This window comes from Procambarus clarkii, chromosome 21, assembly GCF_040958095.1.
Source record: "Procambarus clarkii isolate CNS0578487 chromosome 21, FALCON_Pclarkii_2.0, whole genome shotgun sequence".
In the NCBI taxonomy this organism is placed as follows: Eukaryota; Metazoa; Arthropoda; class Malacostraca; order Decapoda; family Cambaridae; genus Procambarus; species Procambarus clarkii.
In genome coordinates, this window is record NC_091170.1 from 39,487,046 (window position 1) to 39,502,579 (window position 15,534).

Sequence of the window (15,534 nt, forward strand, 5' to 3'; positions counted from 1 at the left end):
ATACTGTGTGTGGCCTCCAGGACTATACTGTGCGTGGCCTCCAGGACTATACTGTGAGTGGCCTCATGGACTATACTGTGTGTGGCCTCATGGACTATACTGTGTGTGGCCTCATGGACTATACTGTGTGTGGCCTCATGGACTATATTGTGTGTGGCCTCCAGGACTATACTGTGTGTGGCCTCCAGGACTATACTGTGAGTGGCCTCATGGACTATACTGTGTGTGGCCTCATGGACTATACTGTGTGTGGCCTCCAGGACTATACTGTGTGTGGCCTCCAGGACTATACTGTGAGTGGCCTCATGGACTATACTGTGTGTGGCCTCATGGACTATACTGTGTGTGGCCTCATGGACTATACTGTGTGTGGCCTCATGGACTATATTGTGTGTGGCCTCCAGGACTATACTGTGTGTGGCCTCATGGACTATACTGTGTGTGGCCTCCAGGACTATACTGTGTGTGGCCTCCAGGACTATACTGTGTGTGGCCTCCAGGACTATACTGTGTGTGGCCTCCAGGACTATACTGTGTGTGGCCTCCAGGACTATACTGTGTGTGGCCTCCAGGACTATACTGTGTGTGGCCTCCAGGACTATACTGTGTGTGGCCTCATGGACTATACTGTGTGTGGCCTCCAGGACTATACTGTGTGTGGCCTCCAGGACTATACTGTGTGTGGCCTCATGGACTATATTGTGTGTGGCCTCCAGGACTATACTGTGTGTGGCCTCCAGGACTATACTGTGTGTGGCCTCCAGAACTATACTGTGTGTGGCCTCATGGACTATACTGTGTGTGGCCTCATGGACTATACTGTGTGTGGCCTCCAGGACTATACTGTGTGTGGCCTCCAGGACTATACTGTGTGTGGCCTCATGGACTATACTGTGTGTGGCCTCCAGGACTATACTGTGTGTGGCCTCCAGGACTATACTGTGTGTGGCCTCATGGACTATACTGTGTGTGGCCTCATGGACTATACTGTGTGTGGCCTCATGGACTATATTGTGTGTGGCCTCATGGACTATACTGTGTGTGGCCTCATGGACTATACTGTGTGTGGCCTCATGGACTATATTGTGTGTGGCCTCATGGACTATACTGTGTGTGGCCTCATGGACTATACTGTGTGTGGCCTCATGGACTATACTGTGTGTGGCCTCGAAGACTTACACCTCAACCAGTTTAAGACGTAAGTCTCGTCTTAACCACACACTCAGACCTTGACAAAGCACTCAGGAGAGTGCAAAAGACTTAGTGTAAATTATCCACTTAAATTTCACAAACACATAAACGTGGGTTTTTATCCAATTACAATGATCATTCTTATATAAATTATTTGTTTATGCTCTCAGTGTTTTCGTTAAATTGATTATAATAAGTCATAATTTACTGAGTAATTATTGATAAACATTGTGTTAAATCAAATTATTCATTCTAAAGTGTTATCACCCTACTTTATTTTTGTGCCATTATCATCAGTAACTGGAGAGTGTATTAGGCCTTGCGGTATCTGATTGTAGCGAACTCAGCGATTGTAGCGAGTAGTATAAATGTATTTATAATACAAACGTCATATTTTCCTATGTTAATGTTCAGCTAGATGAGATTGTTTGGTTTGGTGTTGGGCTGTCAATCTCAGGGGGAGGGGGGGGGGAGGGGGGGGGGGGGAGGGGGGGGGGATGCAGTCCGAACACACATACGACACTCCGTTTGTTCTGTGTAACACATACATGACACATCACTTATTCTGTGTAACACACAGGGCACCAGTGTCCTCGTAACCCTTGTATACGCTAGTCATACTGGCTAAGCTATTTCTCCTGATAATTGTCATTATTAAGTTCTCTGCAACACCAACAACACCACTATTGTTCTCTGCAACACCACTATTGTTCTCTGTAACACCAACAACACCACTATTGTTCTCTGCAACACCACTATTGTTCTCTGTAACACCAACAACACCACTATTGTTCTCTGCAACACCACTATTGTTCTCTGTAACACCAACAACACCACTATTGTTCTCTACAACACCACTATTGTTCTCTGTAACACCAACAACACCACTATTGTTCTCTACAACACCACTATTGTTCTCTGTAACACCAACAACACCACTATTGTTCTCTACAACACCACTATTGTTCTCTGTAACACCAACAACACCACTATTGTTCTCTACAACACCACTATTGTTCTCTGTAACACCAACAACACCACTATTGTTCTCTACAACACCACTATTGTTCTCTGTAACACCAACAACACCACTATTGTTCTCTACAACACAAACAACACCACTATTGTTCTCTACAACACAAGCAACACCACTATTGTTCTCTACAACACAAGCAACACCACTATTGTTCTCTGCAACACCACTATTGTTCTCCACAACACAAACAACACTATTGTTCTCTGCAACACAAACAACACCACTATTGTTATCCGCAACACAAACAACACCACTATTGTTCTCTGCAACACAAACACCACCACTATTGATCTCTACAACACCACTATTGTTCTCTGCAACACAAACAACACCACTATTGTTCTCTACAACACAAACATCACCACTATTGTTCTCTACAACACAAGCAACACCACTATTGTTCTCCGCAACACAAACACCACCACTATTGTTCTCTACAACACCACTATTGTTCTCTGCAACACAAACATCACCACTATTGTTCTCTACAACACAAGCAACACCACTATTGTTCTCTGCAACACAAACAACACCACTATTGTTCTCTACAACACCAACAACACCACTATTGTTCTCCGCAACACAAACAACACCACTATTGTTCTATGCAACACAAACACCACCACTATTGTTCTCTACAACACAAGCAACACCACTATTGTTCTATGCAACACCACTATTGTTCTCTGCAACACCACTATTGTTCTCCGCAACACCAACAACACTACTATTGTTCTCTGCAACACCACTATTGTTCTCCGCAACACAAGCAACACCACTATGGCTCCGTAATGCCAACACACACTGCCCGGCGCCTCCCCGCAACAATACTATTCAACATTTTTCAACACAGCAGAATTTTGGAAGAGTTTACACAAATGGATTTTTGATGACGAAATCAACATGTTTTTAAAATAATAAGAGTCTGGGACACAGTATGCAAATAATGCGGGTAAAGTGTCATAAAAAGACTATATAAATGATTTGGCATTTATAGCGAGTATGATGGATGGGAGAGTTTTTGACAAATATATGCCGTCAGTGATGAATCACCCCGTGGGAGCCAGTGATGAATCACCCCGTGGGAGTCAGGGATGAATCACCCCTGGGAGCCAGTGATGAATCACCCCTGGGAGCCAGGGATGAATCACCCCGTTGGAGTCAGGGATGAATCACCCCGTTGGAGTCAGGGATGAATCACCCCGTGGGAGCCAGTGATGAATCACCCCGTGGGAGCCAGGGATGAATCACCCCGTGGGAGCCAGGGATGAATCACCCCGTGGGAGCCAGTGATGAATCACCCCGTGGGAGCCAGTGATGAATCACCCCGTGGGAGCCAGGGATGAATCACCCCGTGGGAGCCAGGGATGAATCACCCCGTGGGAGCCAGGGATGAATCACCCCGTGGGAGCCAGTGATGAATCACCCCGTGGGAGCCAGGGATGAATCACCCCGTGGGAGCCAGTAATGAATCACCCCGTGGGAGCCAGTGATGAATCACCCCGTGGGAGCCAGTGATGAATCACCCCGTGGGAGCCAGGGATGAATCACCCCGTGGGAGCCAATGATGAATCACCCCGTGAGAGCCAGGGATGAATCACCCCGTGGGAGCCAGTGATGAATCACCCCGTGGGAGCCAGTGGTGAATCACCCCGTGTGAGCCAGTGATGAATCACCCCTGGGAGCCAGGGATGAATCACCCCGTGGGAGCCAGTGATGAATCACCCCGTGGGAGCCAGGGATGAATCACCCCGTGGGAGCCAGTGATGAATCACCCCGTGGGAGCCAGTGATGAATCACCCCGTGGGAGCCAGTGATGAATCAGCCCGTGGGAGCCAGTGATGAATCAGCCCGTGGGAGCCAGTGATGAATCAGCCCGTGGGAGCCAGTGATGAATCAGCCCGTGGGAGCCAGTGATGAATCACCCCGTGGGAGCCAGGGATGAATCACCCCGTGGGAGCCAGTGATGAATCACCCCGTGGGAGCCAGTGATGAATCACCCCGTGGGAGCCAGGGATGAATCACCCCGTGGGAGCCAGTGATGAATCACCCCGTGGGAGCCAGTGATGAATCACCCCGTGGGAGCCAGTGATGATTCAGCCCGTGGGAGCCAGTGATGAATCACCCCGTGGGAGCCAGTGATGAATCACCCCGTGGGAGCCAGTGATGAATCAGCCCGTGGGAGCCAGTGATGAATCAGCCCGTGGGAGCCAGTGATGAATCAGCCCGTGGGAGCCAGTGATGAATCAGCCCGTGGGAGCCGGTTATGAATCACCCCGTGGGAGCCAGGGATGAATCACCCCGTGGGAGCCAGTGATGAATCACCCCGTGGGAGCCAGTGATGAATCACCCCGTGGGAGCCAGGGATGAATCACCCCGTGGGAGCCAGTGATGAATCACCCCGTGATTGCCAGTGATGAATCACCCCGTGGGAGCTAGTGATGAATCACCCCGTGGGAGCCAGTGATGAATCAATCTTGTAAGGGAAGATTGTCACCTAATTTTTAACGAAATGATCTCTAACTCTCGCTGTAAACCTCGACTCTGTAGCATCAGGTAGAAAAGCATTTAGGATCGTAGTTTAAAGTCGTGTGAGGTACGTCAGCTGTGGACGACGACTTGTAGTCGCTCGCATGACTCCGCAGAGACCGCATATCACCGCCACAAAGACCGCATATCACCTCCGCAAAGACCGCATATCACCTCCGCAAAGACGGCATATCATCCCCGACAAAGACCGCATATCACCCCGACAAAGACCGCATATCACCCCCGACAAAGATCGCATATCACCCCCACAAAGATCGCATATCACCCCCACAAAGACCGCATGTCACCCTCCGCAAAGACCGCATATCACCCCCGCAAAGACCGCATTCATACGCTTCGCGAGCGACGGAGCGATCGCGCATTAACCAAATTTATCGCTGGAGCCTGAAGTTGTCGCCTGGTCGTTAAGGGGGCCCGTCACCCCCTCTGCCCAACCGTCTCCGTCACCCACAAAGGGTTATTTGCTTTAATAGGACTTAAGATAGCTTCATCGACGGAATTTGTTCTAGCTGTAATGACTATTTCCATAATGGCGACCCTCTTTGTGCAAATGTCGACAGAAATCCAGTAAAAAATAGCGGTTGTTTGGATATGCATGACACAGTTAATGTTGCTGGCATTCATTTATATATATAAAAAAAACAATAAAGCATTGTAGGTATGATATCGAAGTCCCAGCCCAAGAATTTACCTGAATTTACCCGAGGGCCATCAATATCTGAAAATATTCGCAAAAGCCTACTAAGTTTTTTTTTTTGAAGGCCCCTGACATCAATATTGTTACTAAATCTAGATAAGAAAGATCGTATTGACTGAAGTACTCTTAAGATGACTTGAAGATTATTCACTGAATGACACCTCGAATTTGTATAGCTGTTGGATGGTGAGCCTCGCTGCTCGAGTTGTGGTGCAGTGATTTGTAGAGCAGTGAGATGTTGAGCAGTGATTTGTTGTTCAAATCAGATGACACAGTGTGTCAGATGACACACCCTGAGTTGTACTGAAAAAGGAAATAGATGCCACTACAGGATGAATAAGTTGCGTTAAGTGTGCTGCCACAACTGTGCCCCTGCCTCGCTGTATGGGACAACTTGACACAGCTGTGCCCTGCCTCGCTGTGTATGGGGCAACTGGACTCACTAGTTACCAGGGTACAGCTAACTCCATCATCATTACCTAGCCTCATAAACTTAATTTTATCAGCATTAAACTGCATCTGCCAATCTTTTAACCAATGCAAAACCCTATTTAGATCGTCTTGAAGTGATAGTGAGTTTTTTTCCATGTTTATTTTCCTCCCGATTTTTTGCATCATCTGCAAATTTGCAAATATTGCAACTCAAACCTGAATCTAAATCATTTATATATATTAAAAATAACAGAGGTCCCAGGACAGAGCCTTGATACACTCCACTTACAACATTTTCCCACTCTGACTTAACCCTATTTACACTAACTTTCTGTTTCCTTTGGTATAGCCATGCCCTAATCCAACTTAATATAGCACCCCCAATACCATGAGCCTCTTATCTTTTTAATCAGTCTTTCATGTGGCACTGTATCAAAGCTTTGCGAAAGTCAAGGTACACAACATCATAAACCTTACCACCATCAACTGCCTCAACTATGCCGGAATAAAATGATAGCAAATTTGTTAAACATGAACGGCCATTTGTAAAACCATGTTGTGAATCATTTATTAATTTATGTTATTCGAGATGAAGACGAATGGTATTTGCAATTATCGATTCAAGTAACTTTTCCACAATAAACGTTAGGCTAATTGGCCGATACTTTGACGCAAGCGATCTGTCTCCTTTCTTAACAATTGGTACCACATTAGCAACCTTCCAGGACTCTGGCACTCTGCCTGACTAATGATTTATTAAATATGGTAGACAGTGGCTTGCAAAGCTCCTCTTTGCATTCTTTAAGCACCCTGGCAAACACTTCATCCGGTCATGGGGATTTGTTTGGTTTGAGTTTCACCATTTATTTAATAACATCCTCCCTGGTAACTGTTAAACTAGTCAACCTGTCCTCGTCCCCACCCACATAGACTTGTTTCGCTGAAGGCATAGTGTTACGTTCCTCTTTCGTAAATACAGAGATAAAATATTTATTAAAAATACTACTCGTCTCTTCGTCATTATCCATTATCTGACCTGTCTCAGTTTTAATGGACCTATCCTTTCTCTAATCTTTGTTCGATATAAATAAAAAAAAAACTTTAGGATATGTCTTTGCTTACCCTGCTATACGAAATTCATTGTTTCTTTTTGCCCTCCTGATCTCTTTTTTAACATTTCTAACCAGTTGTGCGAATTCTTGTTCTAATCTGACTTCCCCATTCTTAATCCTTTTGTACCACGCTCTCTTTCTACCTATAAAGAAAGCAACTTGTGGGACAACTTGACACAGCTGTTAACTGCCTTGCTATGGGTGGGACAACTTGACACAGCTGTACACTGCCTTGCTATGGATGGGACAACTTGACACACACGACAGAAGACACAACACTCGCAGGATAGCCGGCCACATCCGGCTAAATGAACATTTGTATATATCTCAAAAAAAAAAAAGTTGTTACATTCTTGTAGAGCCACTAGTACGCGTAGCGTTTCGGGCAGGTCCCTGGAATACGATCCCCGCCGCGAAGAATCGTTGTTACAACCAAGTACCCATTTTACTGTTGAGTTAAACAGAGGCTACAGTTAAGGATTTGCGCCCAGTAAATCCTCCCCGGCCAGGATACGAACCCATGACAAAGCGCTCGCGGAACGCCAGGCGAGTGTCTTACCACTGCACCACGGAGATTTTCGCTTCAGGGCTCAAGAATAATTGCAGTACAAATATAAATAATATTACCAGTAAAGGAATCAAAACAATTATACCAAACAGCATTCATAATACTTACAATATATAATTAAATCAAGAGCCTTAATATGATTAATCATATTACTCACCAACACTACAAAACCTGTGCCATTCCCTACAGAAACACCTCCCACCAACCCCCCCCCCCCTTCTCCCCCAGTCTGAATAACTAAACCAAACGCAGGTGGTAAAAAAAAATATATAAACTGTGCAAAATGTATTTATGCTTTGCGTTTGGTGCAAATATTAAAAGGAACATTTGGCTGTGTTGCCCCGTGATCAGGGCGCTCGTATCGGGCGATTGCGGAATGAAGATTGATAAAAACAAATAAACCCCCCAAAAATATACAGATTTATATAGTGAACGGAATGAGTAGCTCCCACGGGGTGATTCATCACTGGCTCCCACGGGGTGATTCATCACTGGCTCCCACGGGGTGATTCATCACTGACGGCATATATTTGTCAAAAACTCTCCCATCCATCATACTCGCTATAAATGCCAAATCATTTATATAGTCTTTTTATGACACTTTACCCGCATTATTTGCATACTGTGTCCCAGACTCTTATTATTTTAAAAACATGTTGATTTCGTCATCAAAAATCCATTTGTGTAAACTCTTCCAAAATTCTGCTGTGTTGAAAAATGTTGAATAGTATTGTTGCGGGGAGGCGCCGGGCAGTGTGTGTTGGCATTACCGAGCCATAGTGGTGTTGCTTGTGTTGCGGAGAACAATAGTGGTGTTGCAGAGAACAATATTGGTGTTGTTGGTGTTGTAGAGAACAATAGTGGTGTTGCTTGTGTTGCGGAGAACAATAGTGGTGTTGCAGAGAACAATAGTGGTGTTGCAGAGAACAATAGTGGTGGTGTTTGTGTTGCGGAGAACAATAGTGGTGTTGTTTGTCTTGCAGAGAACAATAGTGGTGTTGCAGAGAACAAAAATGGTGTTGTTGGTGTTACAAAGAACAAAAACGGTGTGTTACAGAAATAAATAATTTTATATCCTTTAAAGAGGTCACTACTCTTTTATATTGACATAACAATAATGGTGCTATATAATTTGAGGAGCACAATACAGGTGCTATATACATTACTGATGACTATACAGGTGATGTATATTTTAAGGAGGACAGTATACAGGTGATATATACGTTGAGGACATTAATGCAGATTATGTATACGTTAAGGGCAATACAATTGTTGTATACGTTAAGAGGGAAAATACAGGTGCTGTATACGATAAGGACAATAGACGTATTATACATGTTAAGAAAGACAAATTATGTGTAATATACATTAAGGAGGATAATACAGGTTTTGTATAGTTAAAGAGAACAATAGCAGTGTGATATACATTGTGAGGAATTAATGTATATAAGTATGTTTTAAGTATTTTTATCCATTAAGGAGAACGAGATAATCTGACTGCAAATGCTAAACACTGAGAGTAAGGGATGAGATGTTTCGCTCTCTGTCTTTAAGTGTTGAGATTGACAACCTGTCAATTTCTTCATCGCGTCGTCATGTGTCAGGTCCTTGTCACCATCCCTGTCAAGTGCTATACTGTCAACCTTGGATATAATGTAGGATATTTGTAAGGTTATCATAACCCACTCATTGGATTTGACACTTAAGTGGCGACGTTTCGGCCCATTTTGTTGTATCCTTATCAGGTCCACTTGACAAGGACTGACCGAAACGTTGTCACTGTTATTATATTTGTTATGTGTGGGTTGGGTTATTGGTGTTCACTCACGTTATTGTGACTTGCTCTCTGCATAAAGTTATGACGCCGTTTATATTTAGCAAATTTAATGTAACAGAACTTCAATGGGTAAAAAATGCACCGAGGTTTTGCACACAAATAGTAGATTATATCATAGTTTTTTATTTTAACTTAAGTAATATACATACATTTAGGTTTAAAGTTTGCAAGAAATAATTCAAGTCACGTTTCCATATACAGTACTCGAAATAGCATAATCCACATATATACATATACATATAAATATATATATATATTTAGGCTATAAAATACAATGCCTGACTGTTCACAGTTGGAGGCCATACGCTTGGGGCTCGGCTCGCCTAATTGGCAGAGGGAAGGGTCTGGGGTCCGGGATAAACATAGGCTGATCGGGGGTGGCCATAATTCAAAAGAGAACAGCGTGTCAGGGTCACATACAGACCCCCACGACGATATTTGACACTGCCACACAGCTTCACTGCTAAATATTTTAAAAACAAACTGTTGAAAAAATATTTTTATAGTAATATGTACTATTATTCACTGATCTCTGGAAAATTAACATAAATTTCCTGCTGTCGAACAGTGGTGTGTTAGACAACTGTTGTATGTTGGACAACTGTTGTATGTAGGACAACTGATGTATGTTGGACAACTGTTGTATGTAGGACAACTGTTGTATGTAGGACAACTGATGTATGTTGGACAACTGATGTATGTTGGACAACTGTTGTATGTAGGACAACTGATGTATGTTGGACAACTGTTGTATGTAGGACAACTGTTGTATGTAGGACAACTGATGTATGTTGGACAACTGATGTATGTTGGACAACTGTTGTATGTAGGACAACTGATGTATGTTGGACAACTGTTGTATGTAGGACAACTGTTGTATGTAGGACAACTGTTGTATGTAGGACAACTGATGTATGTTGGACAACTGTTGTATGTAGGACAACTGTTGTATGTAGGACAACTGATGTATGTTGGACAACTGTTGTATGTAGGACAACTGTTGTATGTAGGACAACTGATGTATGTTGGACAACTGTTGTATGCAGGACAACTGTTGTATGTAGGACAACTGTTGTATGTAGGACAACTGATGTATGTTGGACAACTGTTGTATGCAGGACAACTGTTGTATGTACGACAACTGATGTATGTAGGACAACTGTTGTAGGACAACAGTAGTATGCAGGACAACTGTTGTATGCAGGACAACTGTTGTATGTAGGACAACTGTTGTAGGACAACTGTTGTATGTAGGACAACTGTTGTATGAAGGATAACTGTTGTATGCAGGACAACTGTTGTATGCAGGACAACTGATGTATGTAGGACAACTGTTGTAGGACAACTGTTGTATGTAGGACAACTGTTGTATGAAGGATAACTGTTGTATGCAGGACAACTGTTGTATGCAGGACAACTGATGTATGTAGGACAACTGTTGTAGGACAACTGTTGTATGAAGAATAACTGTTGTATGCAGGACAACTGTTGTATGTAGGACAACTGTTGTATGCATGACAACTGTGGTGATGCTGGACAACAGTAGTATACAGGACAACAGTAGTATACAGGACAACAGTAGTATACAGGACAACAGTAGTATACAGGACAACAGTAGTATGCAGGACAACAGTAGTATACAGGACAACAGTAGTATACAGGACAACAGTAGTATACAGGACAACAGTAGTATACAGGACAACAGTAGTATACAGGACAACAGTAGTATGCAGAACAACAGTAGTATACAGGACAACAGTAGTATACAGAACAACAGTAGTATACAGGACAACAGTAGTATGCAGGACAACAGTAGTATACAGGACAACAGTAGTATACAGGACAACAGTAGTATACAGGACAACAGTAGTATGCAGGACAACAGTAGTATACAGGACAACAGTAGTATACAGGACAACAGTAGTATACAGAACAACAGTAGTATACAGGACAACAGTAGTATACAGGACAACAGTAGTATACAGGACAACAGTAGTATACAGGACAATAGTAGTATACAGGACAACAGTAGTATGCAGGACAACAGTAGTATGCAGGACAACTGTAGTATGCAGGACAACAGTAGTATGCAGGACAACTGTAGTATGCAGGACAACAGTAGTATACAGGACAACAGTAGTATACAGGACAACAGTAGTATACAGGACAACAGTAGTATACAGGACAACAGTAGTATGCAGGACAACAGTAGTATGCAGGACAACAGTAGTATACAGGATAACAGTAGTATGCAGGACAACAGTAGTATGCAGGACAACTGTAGTATGCAGGACAACAGTAGTATGCAGGACAACAGTAGTATGCAGAACAACAGTAGTATACAGGACAACAGTAGTATACAGGACAACAGTAGTATGCAGGACAACAGTAGTATGCAGGACAACTGTAGTATGCAGGACAACAGTAGTATGCAGGACAACAGTAGTATACAGGACAACAGTAGTATACAGGACAACAGTAGTATGCAGAACAACAGTAGTATACAGGACAACAGTAGTATGCAGGACAACAGTAGTATGCAGGACAACTGTAGTATGCAGGACAACAGTAGTATACAGGATAACAGTAGTATGCAGGACAACAGTAGTATGCAGGACAACTGTAGTATGCAGGACAACAGTAGTATACAGGACAACAGTAGTATGCAGAACAACAGTAGTATACAGGACAACAGTAGTATACAGGACAACAGTAGTATACAGGATAACAGTAGTATGCAGGACAACAGTAGTATGCAGGACAACTGTAGTATGCAGGACAACAGTAGTATACAGGACAACAGTAGTATGCAGAACAACAGTAGTATACAGGACAACAGTAGTATACAGGACAACAGTAGTATACAGGATAACAGTAGTATGCAGGACAACAGTAGTATGCAGGACAACTGTAGTATGCAGGACAACAGTAGTATGCAGGACAACAGTAGTATGCAGAACAACAGTAGTATACAGGACAACAGTAGTATACAGGACAACAGTAGTATACAGGACAACAGTAGTATACAGGACAACAGTAGTATACAGGACAACAGTAGTATGCAGGACAACAGTAGTATGCAGGACAACTGTAGTATGCAGAACAACAGTAGTATGCAGGACAACAGTAGTATGCAGGACAACTGTAGTATGCAGAACAACAGTAGTATACAGGACAACAGTAGTATACAGGACAACAGTAGTATACAGGACAACAGTAGTATGCAGGACAAAGATGTTTGACACCGTAACATAACAAATCACAAGGTTTTATACTCAACTGGACACCAACACTTGGACAGTTTGCTTTATACAGACCAATATAGGTGTATATAATATACAGGACTCTATATTTCCCCTATGCAGGGGTTCTATAACTGCACATGGGGACCATATTGCACTTCCAATATAAATAAAGTTAACACTCAAATACATATATAACCTAGGCATTTAAGAGGAGATATGTGGATCATATAGGGCTTGAGGATGTGATATATAGAGTACTAGACTTCACACTATATCAACCACGTGTTGAATGGGTCCACTGGGGCTCTATTGTGACATCCCTCGTCACAGTTTAGTATATTTTATGTATGATTATTGCGGCTAAATTTCAGGTATAACTTAATAGTTTTGTTTGTAATAATCCAACTAATTTCAACAAAAAATATTTAATATGCGTTGAAAACTAACTACAGGCGTATGTTTAGCGGCATATAATGTGTCTGTGCCTTCATTATTCCTGTTTATAATGCACAAACAGCATTTTTACAAAGGGAATTATCTATCAGTCTTCCTTCATTGTTTGTTTGTTTGTTGAAGGTGACGTGACCTCACTATCTGTTGTGTGTACAGTCATGCATGTTGTTGTTTGTGATACGTGTTGTTGTATATATATATATATATATATATATATATATATATATATATATATATATATATATATATATATATATATATATATACGTACACTATAAACAACATCACGTACAAGACGGCAGCAACTAACCCACTCTTGACTTTAAATAGGACCGAAAAACAAATCATTAAAGCCAATGGTCAGAAATGATTGTTTGCTCTCGTTATATATTTCCTAACTGAGTTTTGAGTTAACCTTCAATCACATTTTTGTCCAGGTGACCGCCAATGTAGTTTTTAACCATTATTACTGTTAATGATAATCAAATTCATTATCAAATGTTACTGAAATTCCACAATCAGATTACGGAGAATGCTAATGACTCAGCAAATTTTAAAATGTCCATTAAATAGTTTGGGTCTGAGGACTGATGTTACATTGGTGGGGTAGTGTGGTTGTCTGGTGGTGGGTGGTTGTCTGGTGGTGGGTGGTTGTCTGGTGGTGGGTGGTTGTGTTGTGTGGTGGGTGGTTGTCTGGTGGTGGGTGGTTGTGTTGTGTGGTGGGTGGTTGTGTGGTGGTGGTTGTCTTGTGTGGTGTGGGTGGTTGTGTGGTGGTGGTTGTCTGGTGGTGGGTGGTTGTGTTGTGTGGTGTGGGTGGTTGTGTGGTGGTGGTTGGTTGTGTTGTGTGGTGGGTGGTTGTCTGGTGGTGGGTGGTTGTGTTGTGTGGGTGGTTGTGTGGTGGTGGTTGTCTGGTGGTGGGTGGTTGTGTTGTGTGGTGTGGGTGGTTGTGTGGTGGTGGTTGGTTGTGTTGTGTGGTGGGTGGTTGTCTGGTGGTGGGTGGTTGTGTTGTGTGGTGTGGGTGGTTGTCTGGTGGTGGGTGGTTGTCTGGTGGTGGGTGGTTGTGTTGTGTGGTGTGGGTGGTTGTGTGGTGGTGGGTGGTTGTGTGGTGGTGGTTGGTTGTGTTGTGTGGTGGGTGGTTGTCTGGTGGTGGGTGGTTGTGTTGTGTGGTGTGGGTGGTTGTGTGGTGGTGGTGGGTGGTTGTGTTGTGTGGTGGGTGGTTGTCTGGTGGTGGTGGTTGTGTTGTGTGGTGTGGGTGGTTGTGTGGTGGTGGTTGTCTTGTGTGGTGTGGGTGGTTGTGTGGTGGTGGTGGGTGGTTGTGTTGTGTGGTGGTGGTTGTCTGGTGTGGTGGGTGGTTGTGTTATGGTGGTGGTTATGTTGTGGTGGTGGTTGTCTTGTGTGGTGGGTGGTTGTCTGGTGGTGGGTGGTTGTCTTGTGGTGGTGGTGGTTGTGTTGTGTGGTGGTGTTTGTCTTGTGGTGGTGGTTGCCTGGTGGTGGGTGGTTGTCTGGAGGTGGGTGTTTGTGTTGTGTGGTGGGTGGTTGTCTTGTGTGGTGGTGGTTGTCTTGTGTGGTGGTGGTTGTGTTGTGTGGTGGTGGTTGTGTTGTGTGGTGGTGGTTGTCTTGTGTGGTGGTGGTTATGTTGTGGTGGTGGTTGTCTTGTGTGGTGGGTGGTTGTCTGGTGGTGGGTGGTTGTCTTGTGGTGGTGGTGGTTGTGTTGTGTGGTGGTGGTTGTCTTGTGGTGGTGGTTGCCTGGTGGTGGGTGGTTGTCTGGTGGTGGGTGGTTGTGTTGTGTGGTGGGTGGTTGTCTTGTGTGGTGGTGGTTGTCTTGTGTGGTGGGTGGTTGTGTTGTGTGGTGGTGGTTGTCTGGTGGTGAGTGGCTATCTTGTGGTGGGTGGTTGTCTTGTGGTGGGTGGCTATCTTGTGGTGGGTGGCTATCTTGTGGTGGGTGGCTATCTTGTGGTGGGTGGCTATCTTGTGGTGGGTGGCTATCTTGTGGTGGGTGACTATCTTGTAGTGGGTGGCTATCTTGTGGTGGGTGACTATCTTGTAGTGGGGTGGCTATCTTGTGGTGGGTGGCTGTCTTATGGTGGGTGGCTATCTTGTGGTGGGTGGCTATCTTGTAGTGGGTGGCTATCTTGTGGTGGGTGGCTGTCTTATGGTGGGTGGCTATCTTGTGGTGGGTGGCTATCTTGTGGTGGGTGGCTATCTTGTATTGGTGAATATCTATTACTGATGACTATCTCGTGGTGCAAATAATATTATAAATATATATTTTTCCTCTTAAAAACATCTTTTACATACATTTCTTTGATTTATCGTATAAACATTTTATAAACACTCCAGCATATATATATTTTAGCCAAATTTATAACACATTTATATGAATCCTAACAATTCTGGCTGGGCAGTGCAGATG

General features: G+C 43.7%; 1 protein-coding gene across 1 annotated transcript; it reads right to left on the reverse strand.

Annotated features, from left to right (window-relative positions):
* Positions 1 to 1,747: 1,747 nt before the first annotated feature.
* Positions 1,748 to 5,305, reverse strand: LOC123760718 (uncharacterized PPE family protein PPE16-like). The gene is made up of 2 exons (XM_069328713.1): positions 5,213 to 5,305; positions 1,748 to 2,830 (listed from the first exon to the last, which is right to left on the reverse strand). Exons 1-2 carry the CDS (start codon positions 5,303 to 5,305, stop codon positions 1,748 to 1,750), a joined length of 1,176 nt encoding a protein of 391 aa, XP_069184814.1.
* Positions 5,306 to 15,534: the final 10,229 nt, after the last annotated feature.